Source organism: Ochotona curzoniae, unplaced genomic scaffold, assembly GCF_017591425.1.
Source record: "Ochotona curzoniae isolate NIBS_2020 unplaced genomic scaffold, NIBS_Ocur_1.0 scaffold_4506, whole genome shotgun sequence".
Lineage (NCBI taxonomy): Eukaryota > Metazoa > Chordata > Mammalia > Lagomorpha > Ochotonidae > Ochotona > Ochotona curzoniae.
Genome location: NW_024467119.1, coordinates 14540936 through 14567390, shown reverse-complemented (window position 1 = coordinate 14567390; position 26455 = coordinate 14540936). Strand labels below are relative to the sequence as shown.

Sequence of the window (26455 nt, the reverse complement as noted above, 5' to 3'; positions counted from 1 at the left end):
ACATACATCAACACAGACATAGGTGGCCACCACACTCACTCAATTTTAAAAGCTAATGGGCCATAATGATGTTTTGTATGGACCCTGACTCAAGAGATTGTGTTGCACCCAGCCTCTTGAGTCCCAGACGAGTACTCAAAACAAGCAAATTTGAATGATGAGGTACCTGTATATAGGCAGAGGTCAGCACAAATCCTGCGAGCCAGGAAGCCAGGACTGGCAGCTGGGGCCGTGTTAAGCATCACGGTGGCCTCCCCAGATTACTGAGTCAGGCTCTAGAACCCAGGATGGCTACTACCCTCTGACTGAGGCCTCCAAAATGTTACAACGTGCACGAAAGATCATATTAGATGAATTTAAGATTTATTAAGGAATCTTTATAAACCAAGCTTGGTGATAGCAGTACCTATTAAAATTTAGTAAATGAAAAGTAAACAATGATAATTCAATCCAAATAGAGACCCTGTAAGAAAAAAAATTGGTCATACTGAAGACCCTGATTCAATTATAGTAGCAATATAAATTAGCTAAAGAGATACACAGTTAACAGCCTGGACATATTTATAGAACTATAAACATTTATATTTTTCTGGCTTTTTGGCCTGCATTACATTATTGTCAAGCATTATTGTCCTAGACTTTTGGAAATACAGAAATTTGAATTAAAATTCTGTAAAAAATTTTTTTCCCTGTAGTAGTATTTTGATATGACTAGTTTTGCTCTACTTGGCATCTGACAGTATCTTTACTCCAAAAGCCCATTCAGTTATTGTATCTACGAAATGAAATTTCTGAATTATTTAGATACCTATCAAGGATGCCAAGACTTATAATATTTAATTGAAATAGAATATCTTTATATAACACAATATGGATTAGATTTAATTATTGGCATTAAGTGATCACTTAAATACCTATAAAATAAATACATAACTTTTATCAAACTTAAGCAATGTGAACATACTGTAAGGCAGAAAACACAAATATCACCTTGATACCTCGATATAGAATCTTACATATTCTGAGACACTTCAGTAAATTCAGGTCTGGAGTTCGTTGGCGCTAACTAGAAAAATATAATCATTAGATAGAGAAATTTAAGAGAAGATGTTATAACATGTGATTTTAAAACTTTGCTGCTATAACAGATGATCAGATTTTAATTCCATGTATCAAGGATGAATATTTTAGAAAATACTGCAAACAGTGTGTAAAGAATATGATTAATTATATTGCATATAAATAATAAAGGATGTATTCCTTTCACAGCTTCCATAACTTTCCCATCCCTTCTTCAGCAAACTTTATCCTGTAAATATTTTGTCCTCTTTAGCGCTACAGTCTAACATAGCCATTCTCCTATAGGAAGGAATATTTTACAAGCCACGCCTTTTTTCTTTTATTCAAGAACTTTCCTCTATAACCTTTTTCACCAAGAACACATTTGTATATTTGCATTTATTCTTTATCTAAATATAAAGACTAGCAGATAAAAGTACATGGGTGTGTTTCATACCTTGAAAAAATTTAACAGTGAATTAGATGTTACCTTTATACCAGTTCATATTTGGGGTAAATGTTACTCTTTTAAAGCAATGCCTCAAATAATGCCTTAAGAGTTATATTCATAAAGTTCAAATATTCAACATAAAAATTTAATAGAGTTAAAAAAAGATGTTAATTTTGTACAAATATTGTTTATGAAGTACAAGAGGTTAAGTATTTTTCTGTGGGCCCAGTTTAGTTTCATCTCCTATACCCACAAGGATAAATAGTGCTATTTGTCTTATCTCATCCTTAGATATTAAATAAGTAAGCTGTTTAGAGCTATAACAAATAATTATTTTATTTACATCTTTATCAAAAGGCTTCTTATGCCTATGATATCTCTTGATAATTAAGGTGGAGACCAAAGCACAATACAGAGTAATAGGAGTAATAGCTTTTTTATTCATGGAAGGAGGATGTAGCCACTCTCTAGGCCCTTGGTGCCATAAGCATCCAATTGAGGCATGAACAGCAGGTAGTATAATCAATTGCCAAGGAAGATACCAACTTTTAATTATCAGTATCAGGTTTTAAGTCTGTTACTCTTCTATAGGCACAGCTTGGATTGGATATTGGTGCTTTGTAAACCTCTGATTGTTCAGAGCCCAGAACCTGCCCTGCCTGGAGTTTCCTGACCACAGGCGTTGGCCATCACAATCAATTTTATATTTATATTTACATTTACATGCTTTTGCCCAGTGTAAACTTCTATGACATTTAGGACACATATTAAGGCAGTGATCCTTAGCGGTATTACTGCCATATTTTTTAGCTAAAAGAGGTGCTTGGCATTGCTTCTGAAGGTATTTGAGTTTATCACAATTAAAACATTTAGCATTCATTTGCTTTTGGACAGCAAGGGTTTTAAGTCCTGCTAGGTGGGCCGGATGTTTCAAAGTCCTGATGTTGCGGCAGGCCTTTAGATAACCCATAGCTTGTTTACCAAAATTTTGGGTATTTTCTTTCCTACAGTCTTTCCACATATGTCCCAATTTGCCACAATTATAACATTTACGTCTATTTTGCTTTAACTCAGTGCTTAAAGTAGCAGCCATCAATTTAGTTTTGTACACTTTAGCGCCGATATTCATACATGTCTTCATAGTTTTGTGGACCTGGGACTGTGCCTGCCTCCCATTTCCCTGAATCTGACCCTGTACAGGCTGATTACTCAATTTAGATCGACTTCGAGGCAATAGAACTGTTCCATTCTTGTGGAATTTAGACCTACAAGCTTTTTGCCAATGAAATCCCTTCTCACACCGTGGACAGACAGTGCGAGGAATATTTAAATCAGGTTTAGGAGTGTCCACATAAGTTTTTTCCTGTTTGAAATTTTGGGATGAGTTTCTGGCAGGACAGCTGTGGCTGAAATGCCCTACTCCACCACAAGAATAGCAATCCTTTCTTTTTTTATTTTTTTGATTGCCTCTTATGTTCTTTAAAATCTGAGTAGCAGTTTGACCTTGAAGAGCTGCAGCAATAGTTAACCCTTGCATATAAGATGGAGTTACTTCAGTACAAGCTCTAACATAGTCTGACAAATCTCCTGTCCTTCTCACTGGCTGAATTAAGGTCTGGCAAGTTGGAGTAGCATTCTCAAAAGCTAGCTGTTTAACTATGAGATCTGTAGCTGTATTGTTAATTACTGTCCGACTCACTGCTTCTGTGAGTCGAGCTACAAAATCTTCAAAAGGCTCCTCAGGCTTCTGCTTAACATTTACAAAACCCGAGGACTTCTGATCTGCAGATGGCAGGCGTTTCCATGCTCCTAGTGCCAGGGAGGAGATAAGCTGTAATGTCTCCTTAGGCAGAGTAAGTTGTTCTGAAACACCAAGATGAGTACCCTGTCCTAAAAGCATGTCTAAGGTAAGAGACTTGCCGTGCCTCACAGAACCCTGAGACTTTACTTCTGCTTTAGCTAGTTGCTCATATTCCATCTTCCACAGAAGGAAGTTTCCTCCTGTGAGGCAAGCCTTAGCAACCTGAAACCAATCATATGGAGTCATCCACTTAGCTGCTAGTCCCTCCACCAATGTCATGCCTAGTTCCATCTAACCAGCTCAACTATCCAGCCCACACAAATGTTGTTGGGTGCCTTTCTGTCTAGCCACCCCAGCCTCTGCCCTGGTTTTGTTGCCCTCCGGTGAGAGTGGTAACCCAAGAGGGAGGAGCCCACTATTTCCCTTTTAGGCCACTCCCACTCCTGGATTATGCACTCTCCAGATGGTTCTGTGGTTTAACATGGCGGAATTAACCCCCAGTGCTAGCTTCTGCCAGCTGATGCTGCAGCTAAACCCAAACAACCCTCACCCACTCTAATTATAGTTTGCACCAGTAGGAATAATCAGCCCAGCCCGGCTTTTCTCTGATCTAGCTCATATGAGGCCCACAGGTGTTATAACCCTGCTTAGTCTGGTCTGCCCCCATCCCAGCTCACATTCTCCAGTGGGAGTAGCTGTTTAGCAGGGGAACCCCTACCCATACTCCCCCTGCTATCTCTGCCCCCTCCCTTCCTGATTCTCACGTGTGCTGTTGGGTGCTGCAACCACATCCGGTACAGGTAACCTCACCTTGACATTCTGTAATGTGCACTGGTTTTTGTTGTGACTGAACCTGGCCCAACCCACACTCTGTTCTGGTGCTCAGATTCGCCAGTGGGTGATGTGAACTGGTTCAGCCTGGTCTGCCCCCGACCCATGCCAAATGTATACCAGTGGGAAACTTTCCATGGCCTGTTCTGAGCTGTTTCCTATCAAGCATGCTTCTTGCACTTACCTGCAGGTCTTTGTCCTGCCAGAGGAGTTGCCCAGGCTCCTCCATCAGAATCTCTCCCAATGCCAGGGAGTCCATGAGCCAGCCCTACTCAGTTCACCTCCTGTCCTAGCAGGAACAGTGGCTTTTCCTGACTGGCCTTCAACCCAATCTCATTCTTACTGTTGGATGTTTCAGCCCAGTCACGGCTTGTCCACACCCACATACAGCGCACACATGGCTCAGTAGGGGCTGAGGACTAGCCTAAGTCTGCCCTGATCCTCCACAGCACCAGATGATGTTGGAGTCTAGCCCAGTTTTGTGTATCCGATCCCAATCCACTCTTGTTCCAAGTGAGACTACAACCATATCCTGATCAGAACGCAGCCCCAATTCCAGCCCTCTGCTCCTTGGTGGGAACCTCAACCCAGCTAGGGTGTGACTGCATTTAACTGACACAAAAATTGCTACAGGATAACATGAGTATTTTGTTTCCTTCCTGTGTCATGAATTTGGATTTTCTTAACCAATCAAGCTCTGGGGTGAACCAGATTTTGAAATTCTTAATATGTTTGTTTAAGAAATTTGAAACTCATAAAATTTACGTCTGTCTTCAGTAATCTGAATTGTTGCTTGTCCCAGAGCTGAAGGACACAATGAGCATGAAATACACTGCAAAATATCAAAAGGTTTATGAATTAGTAAGAACCTGAAATCCTACCAGGGAAACAGTGATGTGCGGTACATTCCCTGTGCCTTATGCAAGACTGCAATCTGGCTAAATGTAGTTGCTTCCCAGTCTGTTAACAATTTTAAATCTGAAACAGGCCCATAGTCAATAAATATTTATAATATTTATCAGCATAAATATTATATAATAATAGATTGTTATAAATAACAATAAAACAATAATAATAAATATTTATAAACATAATATTTACAAAACACTTATAAATACCAGGCCCTCTATCAAGTGTCAGATGCTTTATTTGATGTTGTCTCGATCCCATCACCAAGGCCCATTTCTGCTTTTTCGCCCGTGACTGTGCTCCTTCCGAGCCTCTCCTCACTGTATCCAGGAAGGAAGGCCAGAGCTGTTCACTAAGGGAAGGATCTCATAAGTCATTGCAGTAAAACCCACAGAGTTGATCAACTAGCAAAAGAAAGAAAAGTAATTTCAAACGATGGGCCAAGATTTCTTATTCTTATTTCTTATTCTTCTTTCTCATTCCTTGTTCTCCCACCACATCATTTTAAGTGTTATTAGTTTAGTAGTGCTGAAAACTGTACATCAAAACCAATACTCACTAAGAAAAGCTTTGTTCCGTTCAGGTTCATTTTCAGTATTATATTCCTCTAAGTGGTATGATGTACAAATAAAATATATGAGGAAAAAAAGGAGATCTTGCGACCTGTAGTGATGACTTCTTTGTCTGAAATGAGTGACCTTCTGTGATCTTTGCTTCTTGTTCCAAGGCCTGCACGGGGATCATCAACTTCCAGATTCCTGAATCCATGCGTGATCTTTGTCATTGTCGTTGCATCCGTGGTGATCCTGGCAGGGATTGTAGCTCTACTTATCTACTTTTTAGCATTTGGTGAGTACCACAAAATTATTACTTTTCAAACTAAATTACTGAACACACTTTCTAATGGAGGTTTGACTTTTTCTTTTTTATATATACTACTTTTATTTTTTGATATTGCATGAGTATATGACTTACTTATATTCTTCTCTAAATATACATTCATTTCTATATATTTCCTCAATCATTATTTTTTCTCTTCTGTTTATGTGGGCATTTTTAGAGCACAAAATGGTCTTATCCAGTCAAGAATTATTTTAGGCACAAAAGAAAAATCACTTGAAATTTCTCTGAATCTGAAATTTGCTCATTTCTAGTTGTGTCAATATGACTTCTCTCTTCATTTAATAATACTTGATAAAATCATTGAGGAAAAATATCACCAAAAAAACTTAAGAATTGAATTTTTGCTTCTGTTTCCTGAAAACACTAACTTAGAAACACAGCCTTTACAATGTTTAGATGAGTTTGCCTGTGAGAAACAGAAAGGAATAAAGCCAAATATTTAAAAACCGTGTGTTTGTTTACAATTTTTGCATTTAAATTATTATCATGCCACAAAAGTATGCCCTGCTCACTTATTAGCAACTTTCTTTAGAATCTATGCAAATATTCTTTAAAATGCTTTACTGTAGATTTCTCAAATTTTCATAGATAATAGCATTCACCATAATTTTTCCTTTCAGATACTCTTTGAGTTCTTTAATTTTAGCCGTAATTCTGTTAAAACATTCAAGTCACACATGTAGGTGTGAAGGGGTGTGTATGAAAAAATGAAGATAGAAAATGCAAGAGAATATTATTTATTCTTTGTCCTACCCAAATAGGTAAAGATGTTTATCTATGTACAGGTTGGAAATTTTCCAATAATTTGAAAGAATTATTACTATTAGAGAAAATTAGCGGTAAGAAATAATCACTTCAGTCAATCACATTTAAACTGGTTTCCAGGATCTACACTGGCAGGAAGCGAGAATCTGGAGCTAGTAATCAGAACCATCTTGACCCTTCAGCCAAATGCTCATGCCCTGAAATACTTGTAACGTAAAATCTTCCATCCATTATTTATGGCCCAAATGTTTTAACAGTTGGGTTGAACCAGGCAGAGACCAAGATCCACAAACTCCTTTTGGGTCTCTCATGTGGCTGGTAAGGATTCATGTACTTGCATTATTTTCCACTGCTCTCCCAATTGCATTAGCAAGAAGCTGATGCCATAATCAGCGGCTTAAGTGGCTGTGCACAATGCAGTCCCCTGCCTGCAGATCCCCTTTGATCTCACCCCTCCCACTGACATTGCTATCCAGACCAAGGTAGGCTAAGATTTCTCAATCCGGCTCTCTGTAGAAGCAGTCTAGAGAGAGAAAGTTATATTGATTGAGCATTGGAAACCAAGGTTTTGAGCTCCCAATGCTGAGATAGCCAACTTTTCCCATCTCTAGAAAATAAAAGGCCACAATTTCCTTCCTTGCCTGATATTGACATAGGAGAAAACCTTTCCAGATAATCATAAAGAACTTTCTAATGCTCACTCACAGGGGGGCTGGCAGTGCAAACCCTAAATAATAAAATAATTATTAAAAATAATTTTGTGATCATCACAATTATGCTAAATTGGAGTTTTCTTCCACATAAGGAAATAAAATGTTTTATAATTGTGTAATCCTAAATAAGTTTTTCTACTAATTAGTAATATGAGATTGTCCTTTTTTCTCCTTTCTTCCAGCTCAAAAATCTTGCTTTTATCAAAGCAGCTTTCAAATTCTAAATGTTCAATACAGCAATCAGTTAAATTCACCAGCTACACAGGAATACAGGTCTTTGAGTGAAAGAATTGAAACCATGGTAAGTTGATATTTATCTTAGTTTTATCCCATTATGGAATTATTATGATAATAAACCAATTTTGTCTGGGTTTCAGTTGCGAGGTGCTCTGCGATTTTCTCCTTTGCAATGGTGAAAGAAGTTTCTCTGTGCTTTCTCCAACTTCATTTACTAGTATAGTGTTCCTAAATCATCCTCTTAAGTTATTAGCAAGTAATTTGAGAAGGTCTTGAAAATCCATTTCACCTGGTTATGATTTCCAAGACTAGAAGTCTATTGTTTGTGCAAGCTAAGCACAAAATTGCCTTTTTAAATGCTTTTCATTTTGTCTTCTTTCTTGTTGCCCTATATAATTAAAAGCTCAAGGAAGTATATGGTAAAATGTGTTTACCACATCAGTAACAATTTAGTTTGGATGGAAATACACAAAGCAAGATTGGACTCTTTCTCAAAGTCCCTGGGCTGCCTGCCAGGGAAAAGATGCTAAATGGCTCAGGGACTACATTTTGAGAACCACTAAGTTTATCTACAATTCAACCAGGGAACTTATTATTCAGCTTGGCTCACACAGTTTTCTCCAATGAGAAGTTAAGGTATGAAAAGCTTGAAGGGTAAGCATGGAACAGTGAAAGTGAAGACAAGTGTGTAACTTACATGGTTAATGAGGTGAGAATGAATAACTAAATCCCAATGATTTGCAAAGGGAATCAAGAGCAGGTGAGCTAAGGATAAAGAACATGTTTATAACACAGAAAAAAAAAACTCTTGCTCCTACACTAAATATTTATTAATCACCGATCAAATACTGTAAACATTTTTCTTTTTGGAAGGCAGAGATGTGGAAGTCTATGAGAAAGAGACTAAATTAGTCTACAATGCAAGATTTATACAAGGAACTGGCGGGAGAGCAACACAGGCATGCGCTTGGTGAGGTGTGCAAGGGGGATTAATTATACTTGGATGTGGAAGTCAGAGGCAGTTTCATATAAAAGGCAATGTTCTGATTGGTTATAATAATGAGCAAGGTGAAGCTGGTGCTGTCATGCAGTACAGAAAGCCATCGTCTGTGAACGGTCACCCTGTATGGGCACTGGCTAGGTCTCAGCTGCTGCACTTGCAGTCCACCTCCCTACTAAGGGTTTGGGGAAAGAAGCAGAAAGTGGATCATGTGTTTGAGCCCCTGTCACCTACATGGGGACATGAATGAGACTCCTGGCTTCTGTGTACCTGGACCAGCCCTGACCTTTGTCACCACTTGAGGACTGAACCAGCAAATAGATCTCTGTTTCTTCCTTTCTCTTTCTCTCCATGACTTTCAAATAAATAAATATTTGAAATATTTCAAATAAATAAACATTTATTTGAATAAATATTTAAATAAATAGGGTACACAATGACCAAAATCTAACAGCAAAAGTCTTGAGGTGGAAAACTACGATTGAAACAGGCTCTGAGAGCCTTGCGTTCAGCTCACACACAATAAGGCTACTTGGAAGCTCATTACAGCGGTCCCGAAAAGAGTCAAGAAGCTAAAAGCCTGAGTTAGAAAACACACTATAAAATATGAAAATGTTGGGCTCACCAGAGCCACCTCCTCCCCCAATGTGGTCACCTCCCAAGCTGTTTAGTGATGTCCTTTGTAATGTGAGATCCCATTGTTTCGAGATAAAATCAACTGGCCAGTCTAAATTTCTTGAAGAAATTTCCCTTGAGATTCTTCTAATGTATGATTTCCCTAACTAATCTTTAATATTAAACATCTGTGAGAGCATTTTGAATGCTTAAAGCACATAGTGCTTCATATTACAAATGTTTTCAAATAAGTGAGCTACCTTTCAACTCAGAATATATATATGAATTAGTAAACCAGTCGTGTAGAAAGGCATGTAACACAGTGCAGGGATGGGCATTTGCCCCAGAGGTTATGACGTCAGCTGGGATGCCCGCATCCCCTGTCCGAGTGCCTGGGCCCTAGTGCCAGAAGAGCTGCAGATCGCACCTTCCCATCAAGGTTGACCCTGGGTGGCAGCAGCATTGGTTTAACTGCTTGGGCCCCTGCCAGCCACAAGGGAGGCCTCAGTTGGTTTACTGCCTCCAGCTTCAGTCCCTGGCCTGGCTCCCCCAACCCCACCCCCACGTCCCCACCATTCAGCAAATGAACCAGAGGAGGGGAGAGTTTCTTTCTCCCTTTCCTTCTCCATTCTTCTGTTCTTCTCCTCCTCCCTTTCCAACAAGGTGAAAGATGGTGACACTATTGTAATGACATGGGAGAAATTAGTGGGGGGCAGGGAAGCAGAGATATGGAGAGAGCAACAGGAAATTCCAGAGCCTACAGAACTGTACTATTGAATAACAAAAATAAGTATTTATTTTTAAAAGTCGTATGCCAAACAACATTCAACCAGAAAATGGTACATCCAGTTAACCCGTAATGTCCTAACCCCCAAAATCGAGTCACATCCTTTCCCAGTTATAACATATCATCATTATCCTTGTCCCATAGAAAATATGAGGTAATAGCCTCAGAAATTTTTCTAATACTAATTCATTTTTTTTTTCAAAAAAAATTTACCTTATTTTCAAAGAGTTAGCAACAGAGATCTTCCAACCACTAGTTCACTCACCCAGATGGCCACAGTGGCTTCACTTCTCTTTTTTCTACCTTCGGTTTCTTTATTGGTAAAATTAAATTTTGTGCTGCATTTTAATTTTTAAAAATCTATGATTTTCTCAAAAGGCGTTAATTCCCCCAGGCACCTGTATCCAGCTTCTCTGGTTACTCTTGCCTCATCTGTGTCCTTTACTGCTCCTCTACACAGCTGTTAAATGTTGCAATCCTTGAAAGCTTTGAAATATCTTCTCCTCTCTTCTCACACCGTGTCTATCTCCAGATGAGCTCACCCATGCCCATGAACTCAGCCATCAGTGACTTACGTAGTCTCCAGCCTAGACCCTCCTTCTGCACTTTAAATCTTCTCAGCCAATTGTTAGCTTGATATATTTACCAGGCTATCCCAGAAAACCTCAACCATATTAAATCTCAAAGTCAAGTCTATGTCCCTGCACAACCCTGGCTTTTTCAATCATTCCTATTCTTATTGACTTGATTCTTGAAATATTTTTTAAATTATTCTAATTATTCAGTTTGTTACTGATATTATCCCAGAATCCACTACTTCTTTTCATATCCACTGCTGCAATGCCTATTCAAGCCATCAACTCTACCATGAAATATCAAAAGCATAGATAATTTGCCTGATTGCATTATTTCGTTGAAACTGATTGCCTGTACACAGCAAGAGGTTATTCTTATGTTACAAATCTGATTATGCTACCCTCTTCTAAACAATTCAGTGGCTTTCAATTATTTGTGATAATGACTCAAAGCTTATCCTGCTGACAAGACCTGCAATGCCTTGCCTTGCAATCACTCTCACCCACTTTTCTTCTTCCTTGGGACGGTTGCCCTGGACCTTTTTTCATTCTTTCAGCACCATCTGCTGGATGCTGCCCATGCAGCGTTCTCTGCTTTCATATAACCTCCTCTGATTTCTTGCAGAAGATCATAGCCACAATACATTTCCTTTGAGAAGTCTTTCTAACATCATTACTGGATTAAATCATTCAATTATGTTGATGTGTTTATCAAGATTATAATTTTACTTAGCTGCATATGAATATTTAATTAGTGTCTATCTTTCCTTGTGGGACTCCTTATTTGCATTTCAACACCTGGTGGTATTGAACCCTATGTGGAACACAAGAGAAGCTCAAATTCTGTCTTTTAATAAATGAACAAGACCAAACAAAAACAATGAAGCACCTGTTTGCCAATTATGTGGATCCAAACAAATGAGCGCCTTTTAATTAGGTAGGTGTCTGCAAATAAATCAAGAGACTTCAGTCAGACCTATAACCAACTGAACCGGTTACAACACTCCTTTTCTATCAGGGATGAAATTGCAGCAAAAGTCTATAAACAATAATTATCATTTTGTTCTCAAATACATCTAATGATATTTTCACAAAAAAAGGATTAATTTTATGACTTCAATTATACTTTCAGTTTTTTGGACAAAATTCATTTTTAGCACATCTAGTTAACAAACTAACTACACATTTAAATATTTATCCATTCATGCATTCTCTCTGTCAGTTCCTGAGCTAAGACCTCGCTGCAAAAATAACATGGTTATAGTCAAGGTGCAGCCTCTGGGATCTCTGGAACAAGATTGCAGATCCAAGAGAAAGTCAACAATTTATGGAAGTGATGGAAGAAAATATTCCAAGGTCGCTCAGATTTTTCTCTTAAATAATCTTTTGGAGAAACAGAAGGGAAGGAATTTTGCTCTGTTACTATATAATGAATGGATTGATAAGGCATCCTTGTTTGGTTGTATGTTATATGGTCAGCACGGAAAGTCCTGAAGGACAGGAGAGCGGTGGCAATAAATGCGGGGTTATCTATGCTCCAGCATCCGTTTCCTGCACTTAGCAAAGCTCACTGATGGGCACGTTACAACCGCAAATGTAAATTATCCAATCTAAAAGTAAATTCAAATCTCTCCCTAATCAACAAGGGATTGGGTGGAATTCCATGACATAAAAACAAGTATGAAAATGTGTAATTTGAAGGTAACATGCATGCACAGGAATGAACAAACAGTAATATAATGTGGAAATTTATCTCTTATTAAATTCATACTAGTCAAGTAATGTAAGTCAGTGGCCTGTTTCTTAAGAAGGCATTTAATACATCACACACATCTAAACTGTTTCTTCAAGATATGCAAGAAGAGTTTGAAGAGAGGCTTTGAAAATAGTTGTTTCACAAAGTTAGATGATTAGGTTTTCTTTTCTATAAGTTATTCCTATTATTATTTTATGATACAGCTCCATAGTTCTGGAATTTCCTCCCCTCCGTCCCCAAGTACCTTCCTTCCTCAATGAGTTTCTGTATATTATTACAATAGTATAGTCCTTCATAAAGTTACTCAGTCCATCAATCTGCTATTTAAGTATGTCCTGACATTGCAGGTATGAACAATGGCAGAGAGTCCAGGATCCTATTTAACAAGACATATTTAACAGTTCCATCTTTGATTTGGACATAGAGATGCAAACTACATTGTAGCTTCACATCTCAATATGCTTCACTGTTATACAGTTACTGTACATCCCCTTAAATGAAAAGCCATAAAACAAAATCAACAACAGGAAAAAATAGAAAATTTACAACAGCATGAAGTTAAATAACATGCTACTGAATGACAAGTGTGTCACTGAAGAAATTTTAAAAATCAGAAACCTTCCTGAAGAAAATGATGCTACTGTATCAGCTGTGTCCATTTACAATTTAATAAGAGAAAGTCATATTTTGAAGAAATGAAAATAAGAACAAAATATCATACCCCTCAGATGTAATACAAACAGTATTGAAAGGGCTGTTGATCAGGCCCAGCGGTGCTGTGGCCTAGCAGCTAAAGTCCTCGCCTTGAACACGTCAGGATCGATCCCGTATGGGCGCCAGTTCTAATCCCAGCAGCTCCATGTCCCATCCAGCTCCCTGTTTCTGGCCTGGGAAAGCAGTCGAAGACGGCCCAAAGGCTTGAGACCCTGCACCCGCATGGGAGACCCAGAAGAGGTTCCCGGTTCCTGGCTTCAGACAGTCGCAGCACCGGCCATTGCGGTCACTTGAGGAGTGAATAATCAGACGATGATCTTCCTCTCTGTCTCTCCTCCTCTCTGTATATCTGACTTTATAATAAAAATAAATAAATCTTTTTAAAAAAAAAAGAAAGGGCTACTAATTGTATATTTGCATGAAGGTTGCCTTATATCACAGCGAATATCTGGTATCTTTGCTTCTGGGTTTCACTTATAGCATTGTACTGAAGATATGAAGCATGGTATGGATGAAATTGCTGAGGCATTACACATAAAAGTTGATGAAAGGAACTGTCATGTTTGATGAATTTTGAACACATTTCCTAGTTAGATAGATATGTATAGGTATAGATAGATATATGTATATCTGTGCGTGTTTATATATTTATATATAGTGCAACATCTTTCATTTAGTCTCGTCAAAGACAGGAGTCATTTGCCTAATTTCAACCAAAGCTTTTCCTGACAAGTAAGACTGAAAAGTTAGTGGCATGATTTGCTAGATCTGTCCATGCCACATAATTGCATGGAGACTTTTTCAGTGCTTAAAACCACATACCGAAATTAAATTAGAATTAGGGACTTGAACCATTGCATCCTGTTTATAAATGACAGGTTCTAGCCAGTCACATTGCAACACTGATACTATTTCTAAATAAGTAGACTATAATAAGTACATGTTTTATAACTAGGCCTTTTTGATTTCTTATTTGTGAATGTTTTATAATGCCCATTTTTAGCTGTACAGTGTCACTGCATATGTACCTCACAAGTCAAGGTGTCTTTTGGCTGACCATGCATAAGATGTTTTAACCACAGGAATGTGTAATCAAAAATATTTGGAGACACTTGCAATAACGGAGGGATTGTGTTGTCACATAGGCCACTTTATTTTCTCCTTGAACACCGAGCTTTCCACATCTTTCCACTAAACAGGAAATAAAGTGCAACTAGATCATAATAAATAATAAAGACATTACTCCTTTAATTTAGCTCATGAATAATACAAACCAAAATACAATTACTGAATGGTAAAGTACTGAAGAATGTGACTTATTGGACACATCATATGATGCTAATAAGACATTTTCTCTATAGAAATGAAAAGGATATTATGATTATAAACATCTTGTATGGAACATTTATAACTTGTCCTACTAACATATTTAATTATTTTTCCTTTGTTAGAATATATTTAAATAATTAATATTATCATTATTTTGTATACTTTATTATGCAGGGTCAGAATTACACACTATTCTAGAATACAAAATTAGCGTCGTCACTACCTCTCCATAGAGGGAAGACATGAGATAGCTATTTTCAATTATTTGTTTTTTCTCCAACATAATACATGAATCGAAAGTATGGTTAACAAAATAAAGCAGTTGTGAAAGTAAATTTATCTGAGCAGGTTGTTAATTTTGAAAGAAGAGAAAAGGCCAGTGACTTAATATAAAATTTACTAAAAGTAGATGCTTAGCTTCTGTAAGTTGTAGTAGTCAGCAGTACATAGTTCCATTTCAGAATGCTTTTGATGGCTGTACTTTCGTGGGCAGTTTTTCATTGCTACTCAGGTTAACCTGACTCAATAGCTCTTCGTTCCTCTAAATAAACAAGGTATTGCACTGTCACCTTTTGTCAACTATATAAACAGACTTTCCTAGTGTTATCTTGACTTCTGTACATCCCCAAACCCCTTTAATAACAACCACTAAGCCAAATAACACAAGCTCTCATGAGTAAATATCCCACATGTTAGAATAACTCCCGGTAAAGACTCAATCTGACACATACCATGTGTTTTGTGATGAAACCATACAGAACTCAACTGAAAATTTAGATCTTTACTCCTCCTTTGTATCACTCCCATGTTGCAAGGTTGGAAAAGAGAACTGTAATGACGGAAATCTTGTCTTACTTTATACAGATTGCTCAAACATTCCAAGGATCAAGCTTAAAAAATCAGTTCATTCGAGCTCATGTTGTCAAACTGAGGTAAGTGGAATATATGAAACACATATAAGTGTAGATAAAACTTTGCATGAATTGACTCTTGTTCGCAGCATAAATAAGGAATAACATATTGGTATAATTTGTTATTATGATAAAAATTTTGATGCTTAACAAACAATGCCCCTGCACACAAAATGGCATGTATGTTCTATTTAGTTGCTAATAACCATTGCACTCCAATCCAAATAGAAGGAAGAAAGAGTGGAGAGATTGTTGAAATTAAGGTCAGGATGAACCTGACCTTAGGAGTGGACACCATTCATAGGACAGACTGTACACTTGGTGGATAATACTGTATGGCTGGAAGCAACCATCCAAAATCAGTATGCCACAACAAGCATCAAAAATAGACTTTGATTTTGTCTTCCTAATAAAAGAATGTTATGGCCTAATCCAATATGTGTCTATTACAGACCAATAATAGGTAGAGGAGTAATATGTGTGCTAGTTGTTTGTCATTTTTCTTAGCTAAATATGTCCTGCCCATATGATTTAATGTAAAAATTCTACCTAAAATAATCACCTTCATCTACTCTCCCACAAATGCCCCAAATGCAAACACACTGTGCAAAAATCTTTGGAAGATAGAAGAGTTCTATTTTAAATTTTTCTCAAATATTACCACCACAAAAATTTATTTTTTTTATTCTCTGGAAAGTCATCAGGTATATCAGTTAATTCTCAGGACATGGAAGAGTAGCAAGAGCCATGGAATGGATATTTTTCAAAATGCATTTTGGCCTATTCAGTGCCATTTTCCATTAGATTTTTGTGTATGCATGAGAACCTCTGTGCTAGTCAATAGTATTCAAAGATACACCTTCAAAATCGGAGGACTAATAGGCCACTGCTATATCTTCATTTCCTTTTTCACTTCTCAGTTATTGACCAATCCACTGCAACCTGACTTCTGACCACATCAGAAAATGTTCATTCCTCTTGCCAACTTCAATGTTAACATCGAAATCATAAATCCCAGAGAAATCATGCTACTTCTCTTCTTTGGCCTCTGTGTAGTGTTTGGCCCCATTGGTTTGTCCAGGATATTATGATCCTATATCTGATTTGCCTCTTTCCTCTCCAGCAACTGCTCCTAAAGTCTTTTGCCAGCTCTTATTCCTTCTTTGTGCATTCTTGCTGAAGATCAGACTGTACTATCAGTATTTTGTGCACTCAGTCTACATTCCCTCCTTTCAGAATCTTCAATTTCAGCTGGTTAGTCTAATGTAGCTATGGGAAGTCCTCTTCCATCTCAACATGTATAGACACATTCTCTTAATATAATTCCATGGATATTCCTTGCAGATGATTCAGATTTAATATACCCATCTCTAGACTATCATTTCTCCTCTATTAAATACTATCCAACTAATGTTACCTAGCCCAGCCAAGAGCATCGCTTGGAATCTAGTTGCTCAAGAAGGAAAGCTGAAAATTATCCCACAGATTCATCAAGTAGCTAAGATGTTAAAGTATCAGAATGCAGGAAACAAATGTTAAAACTTATTCACCTTTATCCATTCATTTCCTGCTCATATTTCAGGTATCAGATGGAATGACCCTTTTCTGTCAATACTACCACAGATATATTATTATTATTTAAGGTTTATTTATTTTTATTGCAAAGGCAGATATACAGAGAGGAGGACAGAGAGGAAGATCTTCCGTTCAATGTTCACTCCCCAAGTGACCACAATGGCCAGTGCTATGCCAATCCGAAGCCAGGAGCCAGGAACTTCCTTCAGGTCTCCCACATGGGTGCAGGGTCCCAAGCCTTTGGGCGTCCTCGACTGCTTTCCCAGGCCACAAGCAGGGAGCTGGATGAAAAGTGGAGCTACCGGGATTAGAATTGGTGCCCATATGGGATCCCGGCACATTCAAGGCGAGGACTTTAGCCGCTAGGCCACAGCACCCAGCCCAGTACCACAGATATATTATTTTGCATATAGACAACATCACAGAAAATAATAAAACACATGCCTTCTATGAAATACCAATATTTGTCTAAGCAACATTCTAGTACATTTTTAGATCTTAGGTAAAAAAAACAATAAACTAAACATGATTGTAATTTCCATTGGATGTCACTATCATGTCATTTTCCTCGCCTGCCACTAGCTTTCAGTCAATGAAAACCTTATAAGTGATTGCTATGTGCCAGACCCTACTTGCAGTTCTAGGTAGAGAATTTGTACTCAAAGCAAAACTAACAATGTGCAAAACTGACTGGCTTCTAGTCAGGGATGTCAGATGATTTTAAAAAGCTCATGTAAATACATATCCTTCATGGAATGACTATCACAAAGAAAAATAAAGTGGGGTAAAGGAAAATCAGTTTAAGGTAGAGAAACAAGAACTTTCAAATGAGACAAACAGGGAAGACTGAAGAAATGTTGAAGTAGATGGGTGAAGAAAAGAGAAGCACCTGGAATGTGTGAGAGTAGTTCAGGCAGAAACACCAGCAGGTGCCTTGGGAACTTACATGACATCATCAACAAAGGGGAAAGATGCTTGTGTGGCTTCCAGCGAAGGCATCGGGATAACATGGTAGGAGGTAACTGGGTAGAGACAATCCAAATCCGAGGTGTGTAGGTCTTGTCGGCCAAGGTAAGCGCTCTGGATTTTAATCTGAGTGAGTTGTAACATAGTGACATGATTCAGCTTTAGATTTTAAGGCATGGATGCAGAAGTCTAGCCTGTGGGTCATACAAAGTGGTGGAGCAAGAAACAAATTGGAGATCCTGTAGGGTGAAATCGCAACAAAGTTTTTAAAAATCACAGAGATTATGATGGCTTTGATTAGATAATAACAGTGATGGCAAAAAGTAACGGGATTCCTGTTAAAACATTGAGGTAGAATTGACTTTTAAGGTAGAATGGTTTTTGGATGTAAAGGAGAATAGGACTCCACAATCATTTTCTTATGATGTGGCTATGCTTCAGCTATATATGAACATATGCATGACTGATACGTACCATTGTTTTGAATATTTTCCAATTACAATGTAAATTGTGCCATCCTTCTATAAATTTATTTGACTTTTTTCTGTTAACACAGCTAAATTCAGCTATTTAGTTGTGGCATATTTTCATTATTATATTAATGTATGAACATCAGTTTATTCACTGAACATTTACATTATTACATTTTTTTAGTTTTTTATATTCAGATAATCCTATAATGAGCACTCTTTCATGTTTAACAGAGAGGACTTTCCAAGTGTGAATATCTAGAATCAGCAGTCTGGATTATGAGGGTGGAGCATCTTCATCTTTGATAGAAAATGACAACGTAATCTCCAAAATGGCTGTGCAATTCTTCACTTCAACAAACAGTATCTGAAAGACACTATTGTTTTACATTCTTACTAATATTGCTATACTTAGGTTTTACTTTTTTTCTTACCTATTTTCATTGCTTTTTGTGATACAGTTCTATAGGCTCAGGCATTCCCCTTCCACCCTCCCCACTTGCCCTTCTCTATCCGCCCCCCCAACTGATTTCACAAACATCTGTCCTTTGAACACTAATTTCATTAAACATAATTTCCAGTTGACAACCACTTTGTTTCAGAAAGGAAAATTTCATTCTTCAATATGGATAAGTAATGTTCCATCAACTATATATACATTTTCTTTATCCACTCACCCATTCCTGGACATGAGTTGATTCTATGGCTTAGCTGTTTTCACTTGAGCTGCAATAAACGTGGGTGCATAGTTAGCCCACTCATGCTGATTTCATTTTGTTTTAGTAAAATCACAGGAATGGGTAACTGAATTGTACAGTAAACCTATTTTGTGATCTCTGAGGAATCTCCAAACTGTCCTTCAGAATGGTGGTGCTAGCTTACATTCCCAACAACAGTAGACTGTGGTATTATTTATACCACATCCTGGCTGGCATTTGTTGTTTTTTGTTTTTTCGGTGATAGTCATTCTAACTGGGGGTAGGTAAACTTCATTGTGATTTTCATCTGTGTTTGCCTGATGGTTAGTTATCTGAAGCAGTTTTTCATGTGTCTGTTAATATGTTTATATATTTGAAATAATCACATTTAACTCATGAATTATTAATTTGATCAAGGTATTTTACTCCTCTTTATCCATAATTAATGATTTTTCAATCTTAAAGACATATCAATCTTGCTTATTCTAGCATTACTATGACTGCATTGGCTTTCTTAAGGTTATTTACGCTTAATATAGCTCATACTCCCTGATTTTCAAAAAGTACAAATCTTTGCAGTCTATATTGTTTCTGCAATAAGCAAACATACAGATTTAATTCTCTTAGAGCATGCTGATCATCCTTGTCTTTAAGAACTTTGATTGACAGTTACTGTGAGGAATTAGCATTAGGTTTGTTTCATATTTTTATTTTCTTTCTCCTAATGTTCCTATTGCTTCCTTTTATAACTGATTTCTCTTGGACAACTGAGTTTTCTTCATTTTCTTTCACTTTTTTCACATATTTCTTTTAGCTGCATGATTACCATTAAATTGTAAACAAGAGTTGGTTTAAGTCATTACTCTCATCCCACACAATTCAGGAAACTTGGAACTTTTGTTCACACCATTATTATGATGCTTCAGGTGCACTTTGCTTTTAATGCCTCTAGATTCATCATTGTAATTATTACTCATATCAGCACTTGTAATAGTGTAAGCAAAAATTACAGCCATAATTTATCATTTTCTTTGCTTTCTATTTCTTCTTATATTCACAGTTTCTTTCAGAGTTAAATTTTCTTCATGCAAAAATACTTCCTTAATATTTTTAAGAGTACATAATATTCCATATCATAAAGGAAAAACAAGCAGTCACAGCCCTTATAATGCCAGACAAAATAAAAAATCTTTCATGAGAGATGAAACGGGCAATAAAGCAATAGGTGTGACAATAGTAAATGTATCTAAAACAATTGTTAATTGACCTAAGGGGAGACACAGACTCCACATAATTACACTGAGGTACTTCAACACCCTCCTTTCTCAATGGACAGAGCAACTAGACAGAAAATCAACAAAGAAATGACAGAGTTTATCAACATTATGGACCAAATAAGCCTAATTGATATCTACATAACATTTCATGCCTCGGTTGCTTAGAACTTACTCTACAGACTATGTGATAGACCTTCTAACAGGTCAGAAAGAAAGTCCCAGCAAAGTGGAAAAAAAAATCAAAATCGTATCTTTTCTGACCACAATGGAATGAAGCTGAAAATCAACAGCTTAAGAAACTCCAAACAATACACAAATTCATGAATGCTGAACAACACACTACTGCATGAAGAAAGTGTCATAGAAGAAATGGAAAAGACAAATGAAAAAAATTCCTGGAAATGAATAAACAGGAGAGTGCATCATATCAAAATCTATGGGATATGGTAAAAGGAGTGATAAGAGTGAAATTCACAGCAATTAACATCTACATTAATATATCATAAAGGCATCAAATAAATTATCTACAAATACATCTCAAGGGTCTGCAAAAACACTAAGAAACCAAACCCAAAGTTATTAGGCAGAAAGAACTAATTGAAATTAGAGGAGAGATGAACAAAATTGAAACAAAAATATGTAAGATCAGTGAATTCAACAGATGTTTTTCAAAAAATTAACAAAAATAGATAAACCACTGGCAAAACTGACCAAAAGAAAGACTCGAATCAATGAAATTTGAAATGAAAAAGGAGATGCAACAATAGATGCACAGACATACAAAGAATCAGCAGAAGTCCTGCAAACAGCCACATGACAACAGTGGGAAAATCCAGAAGAAATGCATAGATTTTCTAGACATAAATAATCTACCCAAATGGAGTCCAGATAACACTGAAAATCAAAATGGACCAATCACTAACATCTAGACTGAAACAATGATAAATCTCCCACACACACAAGTAAAGGAAAAGCCAGGACTGAAGGGTCTTATTGCTGAATTCTACTGAACTTTTCAAGAACAAACTCTGATTCTTCTCAAACCATTTACAACAACTGAAAGGGAGGGAATCCTCCTAATCTCCTCTAATGAGGTTAGCATCACCTTAATCCTAAAATCAGAAAAAGAAAAAGAACTGTGGCCCAATATTCCTGATGAACTATATGCAAAAATTCTTTCTTAAGAAAATATTAGTTAATCAAATCTAACAACACAGAAAAAAAAATCCTAGACCAAGTAGGATTTATGTCCATGTTCAAGTTTGGTTCAACAAATGAAAATCAGCGAATGTGACACATCACAGTAACAAGCTGAAGAATAAAAGCCATGTGATTTTCTCACAGATGCAGAGAAAGCATTTGAAAAGTAAAACAAAGGAGTAAATCAAGTTATCCTGGTTTGCAGATAACATGATTCTCTATATAGGGGAACTATTCGTGTGTGTGTGTGTGTGTGTGTGTGTGTGTGTGTGTGTGTGTGTGTGTTTGGAGGGACCCTGATAGTGTGTTTGGAGGCTCTGGAGCGACCCTGATAGTCATTGCAAAGAGGGTGGAGACCCAAAGTTGGAACTAAGTAAGGACCAGAGAAAGCTTCTCTCCTTAGTCCCGAAGGAAGTTTACTGTTCTTTTGATTCCGAGGACCGCTCTTGGTTGCTGGCTGTTGTTCCAACGACCTTGGATCCCACGAGGAAGATTTCGGGCTTCTTTCATCCTATGTAGTAGATCCAGGTCGGGAGGGATGCCCTCTGAGTTCTTGGGCTCCAGAGGCATTCCAGTTCCCCGTGGTCTCTGGCAGCTGGGATGCAGTCCTTGGTGCGGATCCGGGAGTCTCCAGGTGTGGGATACAAGACTCTTCCTGTCCTCCTGCTCCATTCTGGGGTCCACCCCTGCTCTGTGCATATGACCTCCTGTTAGTAGGTTGTCGGGATCGCTCTTGGTTCCCCCAGTTTTCTACTTTGTTCTATACTTACCATGTCATGATGCATTTAAACATCAGAAAGTTAAGCTTATAAACATGAACTCAGTGATTGTGTCTTTGTGATACTATGGGGATGAACAGTGGGAGTGGAAAGCAGTGAGAGGAAGGTAAGGTTGTGTGAAACTGTCCCATGGAAAATAACAATTTAAAAAAAAAAAAAAAAGATGGCCCAAGTGCTTGGATTCCTGCCACGCAAGTGGAAGGCGAGGACATTCTGGGCTTTAGACTGGGTCATGCCCCAACTATTGTAGCCGGTTGAAGAGTGAATTAGAAGACAGAAGAGCCTCTCTCTCTCTCTCATTCTCATTTTGCCCTTCAGATAAACAAATCTTTTTTAAAAAAAATTTTAATATAGTGCCCAAGGTCACACAGGAAAAGTCTATGTCATTCTGACTTCAAGGACAACCGTATCCTATGATGGATATTGTGTTCTATGCACTGAAATAAAATTTGTGGGGCAGCACGGAGCTGTATCTTATTACATGTATGAATATAATGATGTTATTCTTTTCTAAAGTTAAATTCCTGAGGTGGATTCCTCAAAAGTGTTTAACAAGTATATAGATGTGAGAAAAAAATCATAATTGTCTCTTTTCTAAAATATCTTTTTTTTTTTACTTACAGGCAGGATGGCAATAACGTGATAGCAGATGTTGTCATGAAATTCCGATTCACTAGAAACAACAATGGTGATACAATGAAAAAGAAGGTTCAGGCTATTTTACAGCAAATGCTGAATAACTCTGGAAGCTTGGAAATAAACCCTTCATCTGGGGTAACAGGCAAGTATCATTTCCTATAGAACATTTCATTTCAGTACATCATTCAAGCAAATCAATTAAAAGGTACATGTTAATTAAATGAGAAATGGACCTTCCTTGGTGAAAATAAATTTTATAAAACTGTGTGAAATATAATATAAACATCCATCTAATATACCTACATATCTACCAAATAATTAAGGTTCAACTAATCATTTAGCATTTGAATGGTAAATTTTATTTGCTAAAAATTCATGATTCGTTGCCCCTCCACCACTCTGCATGAGTGATTTTTTCTTCCATTTGTGAATACCCAATAGGATGATAAGTAGATGCTCGGGATCAAAGAACAATTTGTCTAATGACTCATCTCAAGGACTTCTTAATATTCCTTTAAAATACTATAATTAAAATATTTGAGTATTTTTGTATTATTTGGCTTCATTCTGCAAGATTACCAAAAGTGAAAATGGGGTGCTTTATTCATCCTTCTTTCCTTCAACCATCCAGTGTCTAACAAATAATAGATTCAATTAATAATTGTTATGAAACTGATAGGAATTTTTCATGAAAGAAAACCCCTCCAACTTTGCAATGTGCTACTATCTTAATAAATTACGTTGTTGGTGGCTCTTAAAATGAACTAGTATGTACCTATTAACATACCATTTTTTAAACATTGAAATGTTTTCCTGTTCGTTGGTAAGCAATCGCTGCATTAAGCCTACAAAGTTCCACATCCTTCAAGTCCTTTCATCCTGCATCCTGGACTCAACTGCATGGTCCGGTCACTTCCTTTCTGTCTGGCTGATGCTCATGTGCGAGGTTACCTCTGATCCCATATATTAAGGAATTCTTCCCTGAAAATAGGGCACCAATGTAAAATTAGTACCCACCTCCCAGAAACTCCTTGGTAGATGAGGTAAAAGATGAACCAACACAAAATAGCCAGTAAGATGGCAGACTTGACAATTGATATAGGATATGGTCAAGATCAGTAAAAGCAACAAATCCTGCAAGAATCCAGGGAAGGAGACCTGTGTACTTGGTATAGTCATAAAGACTATATGAAAGAAAATGGACCCTGACTTTGACTTTGACTTCCCAAATTTTGAGATGAGAGGAAAAGAACTGACAGATTTGGGGAAGCATGGAAAAAAAGATATCTGCAGTAAACATGATGTTTTGGCAGAACAATGAAGTGTGAGTCCTGGAGAATGGCAACTAATTTGTGTTGTCATCATCCTCTTCACTGTCATCAACATATTTACTTAATGAGACGTTAATATTTATTACACATATCTTTTATTTTTTTAAGATTTTTTTTTTATTATTTTTTTCATTGGAAAGACGGATATACAGAGAGGAGAGACAGAGAGGAAGATCTTCCGTCCGATGATTCACTCCCCAAGTGAGCACAACGGCCGATGCTATGCCGGTCCGAAGCCAGGAGCCTCTTCCGGGTCTCCCACGCGGGTGCAGGGTCCCAAAGCTTTGGGCCGTCCTCGACTGCTTTCCCGGGCCACAGGCAGGGAGCTGGAAGGGAAGCGGGGCTGCCGGGATTAGAACCGGCGCCCATATGGGATCCCAGGCGTGCAAGGTGAGGACTTAACCACTTGCGCCACAGCGCCGGGCCCTACACATATCTTGAAGTGCCTATATGCATTGTCCCCTTTACTTTAATCCTTCAGTCATCATATCCCATTGATATTTTTACTGTCCCTGCTTGAAAAAAATGAGTAACATACAATCAACACGCGAGGCAGTCAGGATTCACTCAAGACTGTTACTCTGTAGAATACTATAAGACCAGTAAAAAGAATGAAATGCTACTGTTTGCAACAAAATGATCCCAACTGTAGGCCATTATGCTCAGTGAAATAAGGCAGTCCCCCCCCTGCCAAAAAATACAATATGAATTCTCTTATACAACCTTCATGCAAAATGTAAAATAAATAAATAGATGAACAAGTATTTACATATATTCTTATAGATAAACTGTACAAAAGAAAATAGCATGTGAGGAATCGAAAATATGTTGCAGTATGCATCTCCACCCTTGAACAAAAGGAGGACTCCCAAGGAAATAATTCAGTATACTTTGACAATAGGATACTAGGTTTTCTACCATCTCCTAAACCTATCATGCCATGACGCACTTAAATAGCAGATTGGTAAACTTGTAACTGTTACTAAAGGACTGCACTACTGTAATAACATGGGAGGAAATGATGGGAAAGGAACATGGGGAGGGAGAGAAAACAGGAGGAGAGGGGAATTGCTACACCAAAAAAACAGCATCATGGAAAATAGTGAAAGCAATTTTAAAATAAAGAAAAACAGTGGTCATCTCATTTTATGTCTCCAAGAATTATTTGGCCCCTGTGATGCTTGTAAAGCAAATACGATACTCACCCATTGGGAAATCCTTCTTGGAAAATTATATTGCATACACTGGTTTTAGCGAGCAGGATAATCTGCTTTGGGAAGTTTGAGTTTATCTTAGAGAAAATTTTAAAAACTGTTTTTAATTTAAAAATTAATGTGAAAGAAAATAACTTTTATCTAAATTTTGAGAAAAATAATCCACTTAAGCAGAGGTAGATGAAACAAAAAAGCACAAAAACAGTAGCAGGTCACTTGAAGGCCTTTTATTGGAAGGGTATTGCAATAATACAAATGTCAGAAGATGAAATCATGGATCAAAACAGTAGCAAAGGGAATGCAGAGGATGGTGCTAGTTCAAAGGGTAGTTGAAAGGTGCAGAACCTGGAGGCCAGGAGCAACAGAAGAGTCTAAAATAATTTCAGATCACATGCTGTTGGTGGAAGTGATACCATTTCTAAATGGAGAAATGTAGCATAAAATGCAAACTTTGGGGGAAGTTTTGCCACACTGAGTTTGAAATATCTATTGAGCATGCAGAGAAAAATGTCCTATACATAAAAGTCAAGTAAAAATCAACAAAGCTTCACCCCCTTACAACAAAAGCTTCCTTTCCAGGAGCTGCCACCCATTTCCCTAGGCATAACATGCATATTAGCTGTGCTGACGTAATTGCTGCACAAGCATCCTACAATTCCACAGATATGAGCTATTTCGCCCATATGCAATGACTGTTTCCTTCTGTGTGCCCCAAGTTTTTCTTCAAAATGTAATTAAATTGTTATTTCCTCCAGCAAGATAACTTCTATAATTCTCTTTCAATTGGCATTAGTCACTCTCCTTGTTCTTTCACTTTGCAATTCAATTTATTTGAATGATTCCTTCAACTAATTTCCTTAAATAATTTGATGCTACTGTTCCAGTGTTTCTCTCACTGTTTAGTCTACAGCATTGAGAACAGTATCAGTAGAGTAATTCATACATACAGT

At 37.4% G+C, this 26455-nt stretch overlaps 1 protein-coding gene across 1 annotated transcript in view; it reads left to right on the top strand.

Annotated features, from left to right (window-relative positions):
* Positions 1 to 5767: 5767 nt before the first annotated feature.
* The window catches only part of LOC121147293 (transmembrane protease serine 11D-like), a gene marked incomplete at its 5' end in the record, with an annotated part of 32996 nt that continues 12308 nt past the window's right edge, over positions 5768 to 26455 (top strand). The window contains 4 exons of the mRNA XM_040967118.1: positions 5768 to 5900; positions 7615 to 7733; positions 15310 to 15377; positions 22945 to 23102. Of these exons, the coding sequence (XP_040823052.1) occupies positions 5768 to 5900; positions 7615 to 7733; positions 15310 to 15377; positions 22945 to 23102 (478 nt within the window). The remainder of the gene's footprint in view (positions 5901 to 7614; positions 7734 to 15309; positions 15378 to 22944; positions 23103 to 26455) is intronic.